Below are 19503 nucleotides of genomic sequence, written 5' to 3' on the forward strand. Positions count from 1 at the left end.
AATGTTACACGTCTGTGGGCTTCCAGCTTCTTTCTCATACACTTCATGCAATTCAGTATGGTTTTCCATATGTTGGCTCTTATTGCATCTGATTGACCCATGAAAAATGGTGAAATTAGTGGGGTCTTTGATGCTCCTCTACTACCAAGATGACAATGCCATTCTTGGTGGAGAGCTGGCAGGAAAGCTCAGGAATCTAGGAAATCCTGGGATGAAAATCCAAGCGTATGGTCCAGTAACAAGTACTGGGGGGTCTCTTTAAAGATATATTGCAAATTAGAGCTTCATGTGCACAGCCATGTTACAGATCATGTGAAAAAAATCGCAGCATGCACTAGTTTTTTTTCCATGTGTCGAATGAGACTTGCCCATTCAAGTCTATGGGTGCACAAAAATAATGCCATATGGAGCCACAGTATAGCATTTATTTATTTTTTTTACAGATACATTGCAATTCTGTAACATAGGAAACCATAAACGGTCCTGTAAATGATTAATAGCTGTTGTAAAAAAGCATTGCATACGGACTGCACACAGATTACACATGGATTACAAGTGAGAAAAAATAATTAAAGGTTTACGGAAGAAACTCTGGACTATTTTATATACAGTCGTGAGAACCTACCTTCTGTCAAAGGGGAAATCTGATTTTCTTCTTGCTTCCTTCCAATACACTAACTTCCACTGTTACTTTCCTACTAATACTACATTCTTGCCTTTTACAAAGGACATCATTGGTCAGGGGGGAAAAAAAACATAAAAAAATGCTGCGTGACACCCCCAAGTTTTTATGGGCACATAATTAAGAGGGATCATTTATACTCATGTGACTTGCAAACATTTGAATGCTGCTTTTTTTCCGCAGTATTGCCATGCTTTTTTCAGAAGTAAAATTATGTACATGACAATGTTTGTATCGGCTCGAAATGGGATGCGAATACATTTTAACGCCATTATGTTGTTCCGGTCTAATATCCCTCCCCCAGCTATCAATAGAAGCAAAAATAACAAGATTTGCTATAGTCACACTACATTCAGCTTTCAGCTTCAGCATTTCCACCAGTGTATCCTGCCTGCACTTTGGCCACGCATGCTGTATATGCACAAAGTGTCCTTATTGCTCCATTTAACCAATAGTGGAAAAAGGAGAGAGCGGAGCGCGTTCTGAGCATAGTAGGTTAAACCATTAAAACCAACAGTAGAAAATACTCGCCTGTAAAGTTGTGCTCCAATTGCACTATAGCAAAAAAAGTAAAAAAATGAACTGGAATGTAAGTTGGTGTACATGCAGCGAGTAGGTGCACGTTCACACTAGCCACTAAACCGACAAAACCGAAGATAATAACAAAACGAGCAAATACCCTGCAGTAAATAAATAGCAATAGTACATGACTACGGCATAGGGTACTTGGTTACCATTGTATTGATTAAAAGACGCCAACTATTGGGCACCCAGTCATGGGGAGCTATAGAAAGTTGCAGGTGCTCTATAGTCGCATCCAGCGGGCACAGCCAACCTGGTATACTGTGGAAATATCCTCCATGGAGAGTTCCAGCAGAGCTGAATGAAGTGATGCGAACCAGATAGTGTGCTCTCATTGAGATAAAAAGACAGATGGATCCAATAAGTGCAGATAAAGCAAAAGTATTGTGTAAAAAAACAATTTAATTAAAAAACACTGCACGCTTCGGGTGCATCCAGCCTTCGTCAGGTGTTCCAGGATGCCTAAATCTTGTAAAATTATTGATGTACAGTCAAATACTTTAAAATGTGAATCTTGTTTTTCTGAATTCTCCAGAGACCATTTATCTGCAGTATACCCTCGTTCTTTACCGCCCCTAGGCCAAGAACATTTGGGTGATCCTAATGCTTATTAATGCAGCTATTAGTATGCCGTATGTAGAGACACGGTCTGATAGGATAATGTGAGTATGACAAGCTGGAAGAGATGACCTGTTTAAGAACACTTACAGTGGACGATTCCCGCAGAACATGTTCTGCGCCATAATATGCCTGCCAATCAGCTTTTATGTGATGCTGATCGGAGAAATTAATTTGCTCTCTGCAAAGGAATGAGGGGAAAATTAGACCAGATAAACTAATGGAGTGATCTAAGGCTACGTTCACATTTGCGTTGTGCGCCGCAGCGTCGGCGCCGCAGCGCACAACGCAAACAAAAACGCAGCAAAACGCATGCACAACGCTGCGTTTTGCGCCGCATGCGTCGTTTTTTTCATTGAATTTGGACGCAGCAAAAATGCAACTTGCTGCGTCCTCTGCGCCCCGACGCGGGCGCCGCAGCGACGCATGCGGCGCAAAACGCAAGTGCGCCGCATGTCCATGCGCCCCCATGTTAAATATAGGGGCGCATGACGCATGCGGCGCCGCTGCGGCGCCCGACGCTGCGGCGCTGGCCGCAAATGTGAACGTAGCCTAAGCCTTAGGAACGGCACTGTAGATATACCATACCTAACAGAAGCAGGTGAATTTTCTTTGTAAAACAGTTGTTCGCCAGATTCCCGGGGGATACTTTATATGTAACAGATTTGTAGTATGAAATACAGAAAGTGCCAGTTTATATAAAGTGTGCTTAATCCAGCTTTTGCGGAGGTGGTATCTCAGTTTTTTCAACTTTTGGTTTCCCCTCTGAGCAAATAAGAGGACTCATGTGCCGATCAGCCATTACAATAAAAATACCTTCTGAATATTGTGTAGGTCCCCATTGTGCCTGCAAATCCACTCTCTAATTGAGATTTCAGAGTTTGAAGGTCAAGTCAACACCCTGAACTATTTGGCATACTTGTCAAACGGTTTCTGAAAATGGTAGATTGCCTCACCCTGCTTAAAAGGAACCTGCACCCCCAGAATCGAAGGTGAGCTAAGCCCACCGACATCAGGGGCTTATCTACAGCATTCTGTAATGCTGTAGATAAGCCCCCGATGTGTCCTAAAAGATGAGAAAAAGAGGTTAGATTATATTCACTCAGGGGCGGTCCGATCCGGTCCGATAGGTGTCGCGGTCTGGTCCAGCGCCTCCTATCTTCATCAGATAACGTTCTCTTCTTGTCTGCATGCTGTGGCTCCGGCGCAGGCGTACTTTGTCTCCCATTTGTGTACATAGGGAGAGGACTGTCAACTAGACTGGTGTGGGGAAAAAGTTGACCATGGTCAGCACCAGACTATTCTATTCCTGTGGATATTGGCTGGTACTTCAAACTTGGTTTTTTTTCGGAATCACTGGAGAGGTGCAGAGAACAACATACCTGACTGCAATCGGGCAGCCAGGCTCTAATTCATGCTGCCTGTGGTTTGGACATCATGAATTAGATCCCTCAAAATTCTTCACATAAGTCCACCTCTTTCAATTGCTCCATGATCCAGTTCTCATGCTCGCATGCCCATCGTTCAAATGTTTAGCGGTGGATACGGTTGAGCTCGGACCCTCTGATCTGTCAGTGGCTATGCAACATCATACACAGAAAGCTGTCATGCACAGTATGTTCTAGAACCTATTTTGTATTAGTAATTTGTGCTACATTACCTCTTTTTGTGAGACCACATTAGATGTGCTAGTCTTTGCTCCATGTAGATCAGTCATCCTCAGACCTCCCATGACCCTGTCGGTCGCTCAACAGTTTTTTTTTTTTTGGAACTCTTTGACTAGATACTAATCATTTGTTGGTGGAAACCACCCACAGGACCTGCTGCTTTAGACCTTCTCTGAACTGGTCAGCCTTCCATTATAATTTAGCTCATCTTAAATTTATTGAGCTACACTTGCACTTTACACTTGTCCACATTGCCGTTTCCAACATCTAAACTTGAAGAACTGACTGTTCACTCGCCGTCTAGTATGTCCTAGCCCTTGAATGGTAATATTATATGGGTGAGTGTGTTTGATATCCCTGCTCAGTGCTTTTAATGTTACAGTTGCTTGGTGCGTGTGTGTGTGTATATATACAGTGCTGTGAAAAAGTGTTTGCCCCTTCCTGATTTCCTATTCTGTTGCATGTTTGTCACACTTAAATGTTTCAGACCACCAATTAAATGTAAATATTAGACTAAGATAACACAAGTAAACACAAAATGCAGCTTTTAAATGAAGGTCCTTATTAAGGCTACTTTCACACTAGCCTCGCTTGCTGTACGTCGCAATGCGTCGTTTTGGAGAAAAAACGCATCCTGCAAAGTTGCCCGCAGGATGCGTTTTTTTCTCCATAGGCTTGCATTAGCGACGCATTGCCACACGTCGTGCGACGGATGCGTCGTGTTTTGGCGGACCGTCGGCACAAAAAAAGTTAAATGTAACGTTTATTTGTGCGTCGTGTCCGCCATTTCCGACCGTGCATGTGCGGCCGGAACTCCGCCCCCTCCTCCCCGGACATTACAATGGGGCAGCGGATGCGTTGAAAAAGTGCATCCGCTGGCCCCGTTGTGCTTTCATTTCACAGTATGCGTCGGTACGTCGGCCCGACGCACTGCGACGGGCCCGTACCGACACTAGTGTGAAAGTAGCCTAAGGGAAAAAGAAATCCAAACCTACAGGGCCCTGTGTGAAAAAATGTTTGCCCCTAAACCTAATAACTGGTTGGGCCACCCTTAGTAGCAACAACTGCAATCACACGTTTGAGTCTTTTACAACACTGTGGAGGAATTTTGGCCCAGTCATCGTTGCAGAATTGTTGTTATTCGGCCACATTGGAGGGTTTCCAAGCATGTACAGTCATTTTAGAATAGGAAATCAGAAAGGGGGGCAAACACTTTCACATCACTGTGTGTACTGGCTTAGTACTAGTTGTACGCCTGGTCAGTATTGGAGGTTATTTTAACGTGAGCGCCTTCGTAGAAATTCCTTCCTACTTGTCTTTCACATTGTAAACCACATTGACTTGTAAGTGCCGGTTAACCACAAGTCATAAGCCAGCTAATGATGCACAATGCTTCTAGCTGCAAGCTAATCTTCAGAACAAGATGCCCTAACTGATATTAGAATAATTGATTGTAGAATCAGGATAACGCCTTCAAGTGTCTTCCTTGCTCAGATAAATCCATTACACAGTGAGTGCGGCAGGAAGGTGAGCTGCTCTTCCTTGAAGACAACACAGCATGATCCACGTATTCACAAGACATTGGTTGCTTTTTTACACTTTTTGTGACATTTACCAGCAGCTGTGAAATTCAGTGCGGTGATTGTCAGCCACTACATTGTGGAGGTCAACATAGCCCTTAAATCCATCTGCATCTCTTATCTTATTGCAGTGCTAGGATGGCCGTACATGTCAGGTCAGCTCCTTATAGCTTCTAGAGACAGGAACAGAGAAGTGAATATGGAATCCCAGTTCTTGGGATTAATGAGAATCTCTGCTGTCAAGCAACCGCCAGGATATTCTGGCAGTTCCTATCGACATGATAAATGCATAAATTGCAAAAAAAAAACCCAGTGTATTATCATGTCAATTTCAATTGTTAGCGCACCGGAAGCATCTTAGATATGATTCTGATGGTAATAGTAGACTAGAGCTGAGAAGGAGGTTGGTAACAGACCAGTGATTTCTTTCGGGAACCATGTTATTTCAGATCTTAAAAGCAATATGGACATTGTGTTCTCTCTTTCTTTGTAATACATGCGTTAGACCTCATAGTGGCATGCATCAATGAGTGTGATGATCGCTGTTCAAGGGAGAGATAATGGCACACTATTCACATGTTGCATCAGTATTAATAAGCCCCCTCATAGTGTGGAGACCTAAGCATTAGCCCCCAGATATGCTACCATATTACAGAAACTATAATGGTAATACATTTGTTGGAGCTTTTATTGGGGGTTGAGTTCCATTCTAAAGCTGGCCATACACGAGAGTCGTCTTTCTTGACTCCTCCATTCACACGAGTGCTTAGCCGAACGTTCATGTGTTTTCTCCAGTGAGAGAGGAGAAAGCTGGTCTATCTCCCCCAGAAAACAAAAGGACATTTAAATTCAAACAGACTGGTACTTCTTTCCCCTGCAATCATCTGTCAGAGGAGAGTATGGAGGCCCTCCTCTACATCAGATGGTCAGCTGAAATTATCATAGAATCATCGAATGGTAGCGTTGGAAGGGACCTCAAGGTTCATCGTGTCCAACCGTCTGCTCAATGCAGGATTTACTAAACCAGGATTTGAAAACTTCCATTGAAGGAGAACTCGCCACCTCTCGTGGCAGCCTGTTCCACTCATTGATCATTCTCACTGTGATTGGCTGAGACTAACTTTTATATGTTGTGTATGTGGACCTTAAAAGGAATCTGTCTATATGGGCTTGCAGGTCATAGAAAGTTGAATAACATGATACCTTGATATCTGGGATTCAATGTTTTATTGCAGAGAAATCCACATGTTTCTTAATATGTAAATGAGATGATGAGATCTAAGGGGCAGACATACAGTACAGACCAAAAGTTTGGACACACCTTCTCATTTAAAGATTTTTCTGTATTTTCATGACTATGAAAATTGTACATTCACACTGAAGGCATCAAAACTATGAATTAACACATGTGGAGTTATATACTTAACAAAAAAAGTGTGAAACAACTGAAAATGTCTTATATTCTAGGTTCTTCAAAGTAGCCACCTTTTGCTTTGATGACTGCTTTGCACACTCTTGGCATTCTCTTGATGGGCTTGTAGAGGTAGTCACCGGAAATGGTCTTCCAACAATCCCAGAGATGCTTAGCACTTGTTGGCCCTTTTGCCTTCACTCTGCGGTCCAGCTCACCCCAAACCATCTCGATTGGTTTCAGGTCTGGTGACTGTGGAGGCCAGGTCATCTGGTGTAGCACCCCATCACTCTCCTTCTTGGTCAGAAAGCCCTTACATAGTCTGGAGGTGTGTTTGGGGTCATTGTCCTGTTGAAAAATAAATGATGGTCCAACTAAACGCAAACCGGATGGAATAGCATGCTGCTGCAAGATGCTGTCGTAGCCATGCTGGTTCAGTATGCCTTCAATTTTGAATAAATCCTCAACAGTGTCACCAGCAAAGCACCCCCACGCCATCACACCACCTCCTCCATGCTTCACGGTGGGAAACAGGCATGTAGAGTCCATCCGTTCACCTTTTCGGTGTCGACAAGGACACGGTGGTTGGAACCAAAGATCTCAAATTTGGACTCATCAGAACAAAGCACAGATTTCCACTGGTCTAATGTCCATTCCTTGTGTTCTTCAGCCCAAACAAGTCTCTTCTGCTTGTTGCCTGTCCTTAGCAGTGGTTTCCTAGCAGCTATTTTACCATGAAGGCCTGCTGCTCAAAGTCTCCTCTTAACAGTTGTTGTAGAGATGTGTCTGCTGCTAGAACTCTGTGTGGCATTGACCTGGTCTCTAATCTGAGCTGCTGTTAACCTGCGATTTCTGAGGCTGGTGACTCGGATAAACTTATCCTCAGAAGCAGAGGTGACTCTTGGTCTTCCTTTCCTGGGGCGGTCCTCATGTGAGCCAGTTTCTTTGTAGCGCTTGATGGTTTTTGCCACTGCACTTGGGGACATTTCAAAGTTTGCCCAATTTTTCGGACTGACTGACCTTCATTTCTTAAAGTAATGATGGCCACTCGTTTTTCTTTACTTAGCTGCTTTTTTCTTGCCATAATAAAAATTCTAACAGTCTATTCAGTAGGACTATCAGCTGTGTATCCACCAGACTTCTGCACAACACAACTGATGGTCCCAACCCCATTTATAAGGCAAGAAATCCCACTTATTAAACCTGACAGGGCACACCTGTGAAGTGAAAACCATTCCCGGTGACTAACTCTTGAAGCTCATCAAGAGAATGCCAAGAGAGTGCAAAGCAGTTATCAAAGCAAAAGGTGGCTACTTTGAAGAACCTAGAATATAAGACATATTTTCAGTTGTTTCACACTTTTTTGTTAAGTATATAATTCCACATGTGGTAATTCATAGTTTTGATGCCTTCAGTGTGAATTTATAATTTTCATAGGCATGAAAATACAGAAAAATCTTTAAATGAGAAGGTGTGTCCAAACCTTTCATCTGTACTGTAGATCTCCCAGAGAATCTGCCTCCAGAGCTTATTGTAAATGAAAGGGGCGTTACCTGTGTGAGACATGTAATGACTGACAGTCGTCTTGGCTTAGCTCACTACAAAGCTGTGCATTAATCCCTTCCCGACCTCCGCCGTACTATTACTGCACTGCGGGAGGTGCATTTCTGACCAGCGCAGTACTAGCATGGCGCCGCCATCTCGCGGTGATCGGGTTCCGATGGCTGCTGTCCATGACAGCAGACCATCTCCGCACGTAGCCCCAGGGGGCTGCACCGCAGTCTAAGTGACGTCCGAATTGTTTTTTTTTTTTTTTTTTTTAGAAAATAATAATAGTAGTTAGTACAGTGTAGTTTTAGACGTAGCGTATCCAGCGTCAGTGTTTGGTGACGTCCCCTTTCCCATCCCCCCTCCCTGTTCCAGTACCCCCTCCCCCACCTCAAGATGAATTTTTAGCGCACTTTTTTGCGTGCGCTGAGTCCTGCGCAGAACATTTGTGCTTTTCCTGTGTCCGCAGTTCTCTGATCAATATCGCTGCTGATCAGAGACTGCTCCACAGGTATTTTTCTCTTTTTAGCAAGTTAGCGTAGGGACCTCACAGTCTAAGTGACGTCCGATTTTTTTTTTGATTTTTAAAAAAAAAAAAATAATTATAGTAGTTAATACAGCGTAGTTTTAGACGTAGCAAGGTAGCGCAGCCGGCGTCACAGCATTAGTGACGACCTATCTTTTATAGAAAACAAAATCGTATAGAGTAGTTTTATAGGTAGTGTATTAGGTCTAGTCGGCGTCCTTGTTTGGTGACGTCCGATCTTGTTGTAGGGCAAAAAAAAATCGTGCAGAGTAGTTTTATAGGTAGTGTGTTAGGTTTTGCCGGCGTCAGTGTTTGTTGCTATCGCCGGGTAATTTCTAGTGCATTAGGTGAGCGTACGTCACATTGTTGCTGACGTCCGTTTTTCTTTTGTAAAAAGAATTATTTGCGGCGGATAAATTTATAGGGAGGGCATTAGTGTAGTGAACATCTAATTTTTTTTTTACAAACTTTTTTTTTTTTAACATCTGATTTTTCCTTTCATTTTTTTCTTTTCTACATTTTATCTCTCTACTTTTTTCTCTCCTTTTTTCTCTCCTTTTTGTAATAATAAAGAGTACCCTATTACACAAGCCCCACACATTACACGTGTAAAAGCACCACTAACACACACATCCCCAGGGTTTGGGAAAAAAATTAAAAATGGCCCATTCGTCAACAAGGCGCTATTCACCAGAGGAGGCTTACGCCATCCTTGCGTCCGACACGGATACAGCCAGTGAGGAAGATCCCACCTTCCTCTATTCCTCATCATTCTCCTCATCTGGTGAGGAAGGACCCCCAGCAAGGCGCCCTAAGATGATAATGCTCAGTGTCCTCCCTGAGACGATCCTAACTTTGATCGTCTATATAAAATTCGGCCAGTGGTTGAACACTTCAGCAGAAAATTTGCTGAGGCGTACATACCCCAGAGGGACATCGCTATTGATGAATCTCTCATCACTTCAAAGGGAGGCTAAAATTCAGACAATACCTGCCCAGTAAGAGGTCCAGGTACGGAATAAAGCTGTACAAACTGTGCGAGAGTACCTCAGGGTACACCCACAGATTTAGAGTCTACGAGGGGAAGGACACCCAAATTAACCCCCCTGAATGCCCCCCTGTCCTGGGGGTGAGTGGGAAAATTGTGTGGGAATTGCTGCACCCACTGCTGGATAAGGGTTATCACCTCTACATTGATAACGTTTTTAAACCAGCGTCCCACTCTTCAAGGCCCTCTCTGCCAGAGGTACAGCTGCATGTGGCACCGTGCGAAAAAATCAGCGAAGCCTCCCTAAGCCGCTAATTGGGCAAATGCTGAGAAAAGGGGAAAGCAGAGCCCAATGCAGTGACAACATTCTGGTGGTTAAGTATAAGGACAAAAGGGATGTCCTTATCCTGACCATCATACACCGTGACAACAGCACCCTTGTCACTGTTTGTGGGACCACAACACAAGTCCCAAAGCCAGATTGTACCTTGGATTACAGTTGGTACATGGGGGTGTGGATCTTTCAGATCAGGTCCTCCAACCATACAGTGCCATGCGAAAAGCCAAAGTATGGTACAAAAAATTGGCCGTGCACATTGTACAGATGGCAGTGTACAATGTTTTCATGCTGTTCCGATCTGCAGGCAATAAGGGTACCTTCCTTCAGTTTCAGGAGGAAGTCATCAAGGCCCTAATGTTTGGCACTCAGGGAGGTGAGGGTCCCAGTACTTCTGAATCTGATAGTGCCCGTATTGTCCCAGGTCAACATTTCCCAGGACAGGTTCCCCAAACAGCGAGGACAGGACGATCACAAAAACGGTGCAGAGTATGCTCCAAGAGGGGAATCCAAAAGGACACAATTTACCATTGTGAAACCTGCCCTGAGAAACCTGCATTAAGGATTGCTTCAAAGCGTACCACACGTCCACAAATTAATAAAATTTGTTTATACCCTGTTGACACAACACACTTTTATAAATCTGATATACCCCGCACATCTTACATATAACACCACATTATAAATTCACACACCAGTAAAACAAAAAGCATTATAATCAATACTATAAAACTATGCCTCTAGATAAATTCATTCAGGGGTGTAGATTCCAAAATGGGGTCACTTGTGAGGGGTTTCTACTTGGTAGGCACATCAGGAGCTCTGCAAACGCAACATGACACCTGCAGACCATTCCATCAAAATCTGCAATCCAAAACGTCACTACTTCCATTCCGAGCCCTGCCGTGCGCCCAAACAGTGGTTTTCCCCCACATATGGGGTATCGGCGTACTCAAGAGAAATTGCACAACAACTTTTGTGGTCCATTTTCTCCTTTTACACTTGTGAAAATAAAAAAAAAAATCATTGCTGAAAAATCATTTTTGTGGAAAATATGTGATTTTTTTATTTTCACGGCTCTACGTTCTAAACTTCTGTGAAGCACCTGGCAGTTCAAAGTGCTCACCACACAGCTATATAAGTTCCTTGAAGGGTCTAGTTTTCAAAATGGGGTCACTTGTGAGGGGTTTCCGCTGTTTAGGCACATTAGGGGTTCTGCAAACACAACATGTTGCCTGCAGACCATTCCATCAAAATCTGCAATCCACTCCTTCCATTCCGAGCCCTGCCGTGCACCCAAACAGTGGTTTTTCCCCACATATGGTGTATCCGCGAACTCATGAGAAATTGCACAACGACTTTTGTGGTCCATTTTCTCCTTTTAGGCTAAGTGCACACGTTGCAGAATTGCCGCGGAAATTTCCACGGCAATTCTGCAGCTCCTGCCACGGGTATATCGCATGCGGAATTGGCATGCATATTCCCGCAGAAAACTAGCGTTTTGCAAGCATAATTAGCTTGCAGAATGCTAGTGTTTTCCAAGCGATCTGTAGCATCGCTTGGAAAACAGATTGACAGATTGGTCACACTTGTCAAACATAGTGTTTGACAAGTGCGACCAACTTTTTACTATTGATGCAGCCTACGCCGCATCAATAGTAAAAGATAGAATGTTAAAAATAATAATAATAAAAAAAAATGGTTATACTCAACTTCCGCAAACAGCCGATCTCCTCAGCAGCTTCCGTTCCTATAGATGCTGTGTGCAGGACCTTCGATGACGTCGCGGTCACGTGACTGCGACGTCATCGCAGGTCCTTCACACACACCATCTATAGGAACGGAAGCGGCCACGTGCACCGCTGAGTGGCGGGAGGACTCCGGGGCCATCAGAGGGTGAGTATATTACGATTTTTTATTTTAATTCTTTTTTTTTTTACCAATTATATGGTGCCGAGTCCGTGGAGGAGAGTCTCCTCTCCTCCACCCTGGGTGTACCAACCGCACATGATCTGCTTACTTCCCGCATGGTGGGCATAGCCCCATGCGGGAAGTAAGCAGATCAATGCAGGTGTGCGGAATCCCCGCGATTCTGCAAATTTAATGAACATGCTGCGTTTTTTTCTGCAATGCGATTCCGCTCAGGAAAAAAATGCAGCATGTGCACAAAAAATGCGGATTGCATTCTATTAAATAGGATGCCTAATGTGACCGTTTTTTTCACGGTTTTATAGCGTTTTTATAGCGAAAAACCGTGTGAAAAATCTGCTACGTGTGAACACAGCCTTACACTTGTGACAATAAAAAAAAATTGCTGAAAAATTATTTTTGTGGAAAAAATGTGATTATTTTTTTTTCACGGCTCTTCGTTCTAAACTACTGTGTAGCACCTGGGAGTTCAAAGTGCTCCCCACACAGCTAGATAAGTTCCTTGAAGGGTCTAGTTTTCGAAATGGGGTCACTTGTGGGGGTTTTCCATTGTTTAGGCACATCAGGGGCTCTTCAAATGGAACATGGCGTCCGCTATCAATTCCAACCAATTGTGCATTCAAAAAGTCAAAAGGTGCTCCTTCCATTCCGAGCCCTGCCGTGCGCCCAAACAGTGGTTTTCCCCCATATATGGGGTATCAGCATACTCAGGAGAAATTGCACAACAACGTTTGGGGTCCATTTTCTCCTTTTACAGTTGTGAAAATAAAAAAATTGTTGCTGAAAGATCATTTTTGTGACTAAAAAGTTGTGTTCATTTTTTCCTTCCACGTTCCTTTAGCTGCTGTGAAGCACCTGAAGGGTTAATAAACTTCTTGAATGTGGTTTTGATCAGCTTGAGGGGTGCAGTTTTTAGAGTGGTGTCACTTTTGGGTATTCTCTTTCAAATTGACCCCTCAAAGTGACTTCAAATGTGATGTGGTCCCTAAAAAAATGGTTTTGTAAAATTTGTTGAAAAAATTAGAAATCGCTGGTCAACTTTTAACCCTTATAACTTTCTAACGAAAAAAAATGTTGGTTCCAAAATTGTGCTGATGTAAAGTAGACATGTGGTAAATATTATTTATTAACTATTTTGTGTGGTATGACTCTCTGATTTAAGGGCATAAAAATTAACAGCTTGAAAATTGCAAAACTTTCTAAATTTCTGCCAAATTTCCATTTTTTCACAAATAAACGCAAGTCATATCAAATAAATTTTACCACTAACATGAAGTACAATATGTCACGAGAAAACAATGTCAGAATCATCAGGATCCATTGAAGCATTCCAGAGTTATAACTTATTACCTCATAAAGTGACAGTGGTCAGAAGTGTAAAAATTGGCAGGGTCAGAAAGGTGAAAACAGGCTGGGTCTTGAAGGGGTTAATAAAGAAAACGCCATGGAAAAAAAAGTTAATCATAGCATTCTGGTTGTGTAAATATACATTGTAGAAAAAACAAAACCCAAACCTTTGTATACTGCGTATGCATTTACTGAAGTATTGTCAGCATTGTACTCACTATTGTTATTGTCACTTTTAGGTTTATGTGGCTTGTCAGTCCATGCTGATTATCATTGTGGGAGCCATACCTGAATATCATATTGACATACAAGAGGCATCTGCTGATTCAGATGTAATAAAGCATGTTCATTTTACTGACAATTTCACTTCCATAGTATCAGAGGCAAGTATTCATTATTCTATGTTTCATATTTTGACTAGTATAGCTAAAAAGGTTATTCCCATTCTTTAACCCCTTTCCAGATAGGTGTTTTTCTTTTTTTCTTTCACTTCCTTTCTTCCAAAAGTCATAACTTTTTTTTTTATTATTATTATTTCTCCAGCTTGTCTTTTGCAGGACAAATTGTACTTTTGAATGATGGCACCATTCATTTTATCATTTTAAAGCACAAAAAAAGCAAAATGCTACGTAAAGTGAAACTATGAAAAAACAACCCTAAATTTCACTATTGCTTTAACCCCTTACCAACACATAACTTATAGTTACCATGTATACTCGAGTATAAGCCGACCCGAGTATAAGCCGAGGCACCTACTTTTGCCACTGAAAACTGGGTAAGCTTATTGACTTGAGTATCAGCCGGGTATGCATTGTCCCCTCATCCCTGTCCTGCTATGTTTGGCTCCCCCTGTCCTGTCCTTCTATGAGTGGCTCCTCCTTTCCTGGTATGTGGCTCCCCCTGTCCTGTCCTGGTATGTGGCTACCCCTGTCCTGTCCTGGTAGGTGGCTACACCTGTCCTGTCCTGGTATGTGGCTCCCCCTGTCCTGTCCTGGTAGGTGGCTCCCCTGTCCTGGTATGTGGCTCGGCTCCCCCGGTCCCGCAAGGCTCGGCTCCCCCGGTCCCGCAAGGCTCGGCTCCCCGGGTCCCGCAAGGCTCGGCTCCCCCGGTCCCGCAAGGCTCGGCTCCCCCGGTCCCGCAAGGCTCGGCTCCCCCGGTCCCGCAAGGCTCGGCTCCCCCGGTCCCGCAAGGCTCGGCTCCCCTGGTCCCGCAAGGCTCGGCTCCCCTGGTCCCGCAAGGCTCGGCTCCCCCGGTCCCGCAAGGCTCGGATCCCCCGGTCTCGCATGGCTCGGCTCCCCCCCTATCCCATCGTTGTATGCATGGCTCACATCCCCCCCCCCCCCCCCCATCCTACTCACCCTCCTCGCGCCATCCCTGCATCTCCGTCCCTGCCTCTCCGTTGTCCCAGCGCCGGCAGCTCTCCTCTCCTGTGCTGAGCGGTCACGTGGTACCACTCATTTAGGTAATGAATATGCGCTCCACGCCTATGGGAGTAGAAACGCGTACATATTCATTACCTTAATGAGCGGTACCACGTGACCGCTCAGCACAGGAGAGGAGAGCTCCCAGGACAACGGAAACGCAGGGACGGAGATGCAGCGACGGAGGGTGAGTATGATGTCTTCTGTTAGCCTGCAATGTCACTGTGCCACAGCCGCCGGCTCCTGCTGCTGCTCCGCCGCTCCCCCACCCCCACCAACGTTCTGGACAATTGACTTGTGTATAAGCCGAGGGGGGCATTTTCACCAGAAAAAAGTGCTGAAAATCTCAGGCTTATACTCGAATATATACAGTAAGTCAAATGTCAGCTCCCTCACTGTGATGTGGACTCAGGAACTGAGCCCACATATTTCCAAGCAGATAATGACTGTGATATTCAGCCATTATGTGCCTGGTGATGCCCGGAGTACTGAGCAATATCAATATGGTGGACACGTGGGCCTCTGACTGCCATGGCAACTCACAATTTTATCAGGGAGACAAGAGGCTGAACAGATGCACTATTTAAATGCCCCTGTCAGATATCGCTGTGACATTTATATGGTGACACAGCAGTAATAGGAGCGAGCTCGGGTTGCTCCTGTTAGGAGCAAGTGCTGACTGTATAACACAGCTGGCAATGTCTAACAAAATTCTAGACACACTACCTGACTTCTGGGATTTCTGGGCTTGGGTTTGCTTATTTTATGGGAGTCAGTAACCTGTTTTGAGATGTGATTTTTCAGTAAAGGAGATGGCTTGGAACCGGCGCAGATTGAGAGCTTGATAGTGTAAGGCACAAGGTCCTTTATTAGCACAGAGTAAATTAAATTCATGCTTGGGATTTGTCCAAAATGTTTACATTTTCTTTTTATAGTGGCACTTAATTCAGCATGAAGCATACAAGGTCAATCTGGCATCTTCGTTACTATTTGCCGGGCTTCTCATTGGGAACCTTTTATTTGGACCTTTGTCAGATAAACTAGGAAGGAGACCAGTATATTTAACAGGTAGGTGAAATGTTTGTTAGTACATTTTGCTTTTTACTCCTCAAATGTTCCAGGAGCAAATATTGATGCCAAATCCCCAAAACAGCAGGGGAAAATATTACTCTGCAACCCCAATATCAGTGTGCCACCGGTGCAGTACACAAGGCTAATATCTAATAGAGTGGAGATCACATTTTAGTAAATGTACAGGTGCTTCTCACAAAATTAGAATATCATCAAAAAATATATTTCAGTTCTTCAATACAAAAAGTGAAACTCCTATATTATATAGTCATTACAGAGTGATCTATTTCAAGTATGTATTTCTGTTAATGTTGATGATTATCACTTACAGCCAAAGATAACCCAAAAGTCATTATCTCAGTAAATTAGAATAATTAACAAAAAACGCCTACAAAGGCTTCTAAGCATTTTAAAGGTCCCTTAGTGTGTTTCAGTAGGCTCCACAATCATGGGGGAGACTGCTGACTTGACAGATGTCCAGAAGGCAGGCATTGACACACTCCACAAGGAGGGAAAGCCACAAAAGGTTATTGCTAAAGAAGCTGGCTGTTCAGAGTGCTGTATCCAAGCATATTAATGGAAAGTTGAGTGGAAGGAAAAAGTGTGGTAGAAAAAGGTGCACAAGCAACCGGGATAACCACAGCCTCAAAAGGATTGTTAAGAAAAGGCCATTCAAAAATTTGGGGGAGATTCACAAGGAGTGGACTGCTGCTGGAGTCATTGCTTCAAGAGCCACCACCACCGAGGTATCAAGGACATGGGCTACAAGTGTTGCATTCCTTGTGTCAAGCCACTCATAACCAATAGACAATGCCAGAAGCGTCTTACCTGGGCAAAGGAGACAAAGAACTGGACTTCTTGTGGTCCAAGGAGTTGTTGTCAGATGAAAGTAAATTTGCAATTCATTTGGAAATCAAGGTCCCAGCGTCTGGAGGAAGAGTAGAGAGGCCACAATCCAAGCTGCTTGAGGTCTAGTGTGAAGTTTCCACAATCAGTGATGGTTTGGGAAGCAGTGTCATCTGCTGGTGTAGGTCCACTGTGTTTTATCAAGACCAAAGTCAGCGCAGGCGTGTACCAGGAAATATTAGAGCTCTTCATGCTTCCCTCTGCTGGCAAGCTTTTTGGAGATGGAAATTTGATTCTCCAGCAGGACTTGGCACCTGTCCACACTGCCAAAAGTGCCAATACCTGGTTTAAAAACAACAGTATCGGTGTGCTTGATTGGCCAGAAAACTCACCTGACCTTAACTCCATAGAAAATATATGGGGTATTGTCAAGAGGAAGATGAGAGACACCAGATCCAACAATGCAGATGAGCTGAAGGCTGCTTTCACAGCAACCTGGGCTTCCATAACACCTCAGCAGTGCCACAGGCTGATCGTCTCCATGCCACGCCGCATTGATGCAATAATTGATGCAAAAGGAGCCCTGAATTGAGTGCATTTACTGAATATACGTTTCAGTAGCCCAATATTTCGGATTTTAAAATCATTTTTCAAGCTGCTGTAATAAAGTATTCTAATTTACTGAGATAATGACTTTTTGGGTTTTCATTGGCTGTAAGCCATAATCATCAACATTAACAGAAATAAACACTTGAAATAGATGACTGTTTGTAATGACTCTATAATATGAGTTTCACTTTTTGTATTGAAGAACAGAAATAAATTTAACTTTTTTTAATGATATTCTAATTTTGTGAGAGGCACCTGTATATGACCACATAAAAGGTGCAAATAGCCTGTTCAAGGTATAATGAACATAACTATAGTCGGCAGCTCTGCATTCTTCCAAAACATTTGAGTATTTAGTTAAAAAAAAAAATTGACTTCAGAGACCCATCCCCCCCTCCCCTGGTGTACTTTGTCATAGGTTTGACTTCCTGATAGTTTAAGGTACCTAACCATGTTGTCCCCCTCTCCAAAATTTCTCAACTCCACTTATAATTGCTTCTGTCGTAGTCTCTGCAGTATCCTTGTCACCTCAGTGGATCAGTGGAACTACCAATGGAGGCCAAGGAACATGAGAACATGGCCAGGTTCACTCACTTGCATCCCTTATTATTGAGATTTTGATAGTAAACTTTGTAACTTTTTGCTATGTAATTTTATGTGCCACTGACGGGGCTATCTAATGTCAAGCTGGGCACCGATTGTTAAATTGACTTATGGTTTTAGGGACTTGGGTATTGATTTTATGATTGGTTATGCTGCTTTCTTTTTATTTTTCAGGACTGTGTTTTGATGTTATTTTTGGGTACCTAACGGCCCTGGCTCCAAGCTATGAAGTATTTGCTTTTTCACGATTATTTGTTGGTATAATGAATGGGGGTATGGCCCTTGTATCTTTTGTGTTAACACAAGAATATGTTGGAAAATCCTACTGGGCATTGACAGGTAGGCTGACTCCTCAACTAATTGGTGTTATCTAAACATACTGTACATACATTTAGTGTAATTTGTCAGTGTTTTTGTCTTTGTCTTTCCCCTTGACGCAGTATTGAACTGTACAGTTCCTGCAGATTTCTATAATAGCTAGTGATGAGCGAATATACTAGTTACTCGACATTTCCCAAGCAGGCTCGGGTGTCCTCTGAGTATTTTTTTTAGTGTTCGGAGATTTGGTTTTCATCGCCGCAGCTGAATGATTTACAGCTACTAGCCAGCTTGATTACATGTGGGGATTCCCTAGCAAAAGGCAACCCCCACATGTACATATGCTGGCTAATAGCTGTAAATCATCCAGCTGAGGCGATGAAAACTAAATCTCCGAGCACTAAACAATACTCGAGGACACCCGAGCATGCTCGGGAAATGTTGAGTAACGAGTATATTCGCTCACCACTAGTAAGAGCACATCATGATTATCGATGGGACACAAAACAGTGTATGAGATATCACCATGGGATCCCTGCAGTGTCTGTCTCCTGCTCTAATGACCAGGAATAAAGATAACTTAAAGGGAAGGTGCCGCTATTTTTATTTTTGTATTAATAATTATTGATTTATATAATTATTTTTATAGTACCACTCCAGTGTTTTTTTTTTTTTTTTTTAATTGCACTACTGGAGTGGTGTTTTAATTGTTATTCCCCTGCCACTATTTTCATCCGTTTCCAGCATCACTCCCTTTTGGTCTCCGTTGAACAGTTACCTACCTGCTTCTTGTGTTTCATGGAGCGGCGCTGAGGTCACTTTTCAATACAAGTGTATCAAAGCCTTGTTCTGGCCTCGTTCTGGCTCTTATAGACTTGTATCGAGAGCTTGTGACGTAGCTTTTGACTTCCGGCTGGCCAGAAGCTACTGTCACATGTTAGCGTGGGGGGCTGGAACGCCACCAAATAATCTGTGAAGTTGCCAGATGGTGATTGTAAGACTGGGGGCCGGGGGCTTATATTTATAGCGCCACTCCAGCACTGAAAAACAAACAAACCTCTGGAATGGTGCTTTAATACAAAATTAATTTTTACCTCTGCCACTGGGGGTTGCCATTTGCATTTGGGGGTGTGTAAGTGTCTGAGTGCGATACTTATACAGCACATAACCTGGATTCAAGAGCCTGCAGTGGTCACAGCTGTTATCAACCCCAACTACCATTACCACGATTGCTACTGCACCTGGGCAAGCGGGAAGAGTCTGGCAAAGTGCCCGAATTTGCACATCTAAAACGCACACAATTACATCACTGCTCCCGTAGAAGTAGACTGAGCGCAATCACATATTATACCACTGCTTCCTTAGAAATGTGTGACCCTGCTCTGGCCATTTCTATGGAGCAATGGTGTAATGTGTGAAC

The 19503-nt window shown here is 43.4% G+C and overlaps 1 protein-coding gene across 3 annotated transcripts in view; it reads left to right on the plus strand.

The window, feature by feature from the left end:
- Positions 1–19503, plus strand: part of LOC143769920 (solute carrier family 22 member 15-like) — a 278504-nt gene that overhangs the window by 29172 nt on the left and 229829 nt on the right. For all 3 annotated transcript variants that reach the window (XM_077258975.1, XM_077258977.1, XM_077258976.1), the window contains exons 2-4: positions 13455–13598; positions 15572–15704; positions 17940–18104. In XM_077258975.1, coding sequence (XP_077115090.1) covers positions 13455–13598; positions 15572–15704; positions 17940–18104 — 442 coding nt within the window. The remainder of the gene's footprint in view (positions 1–13454; positions 13599–15571; positions 15705–17939; positions 18105–19503) is intronic.

The sequence above is a fragment of the Ranitomeya variabilis genome, chromosome 4, assembly GCF_051348905.1.
Source record: "Ranitomeya variabilis isolate aRanVar5 chromosome 4, aRanVar5.hap1, whole genome shotgun sequence".
Classification (NCBI taxonomy): Eukaryota; Metazoa; Chordata; class Amphibia; order Anura; family Dendrobatidae; genus Ranitomeya; species Ranitomeya variabilis.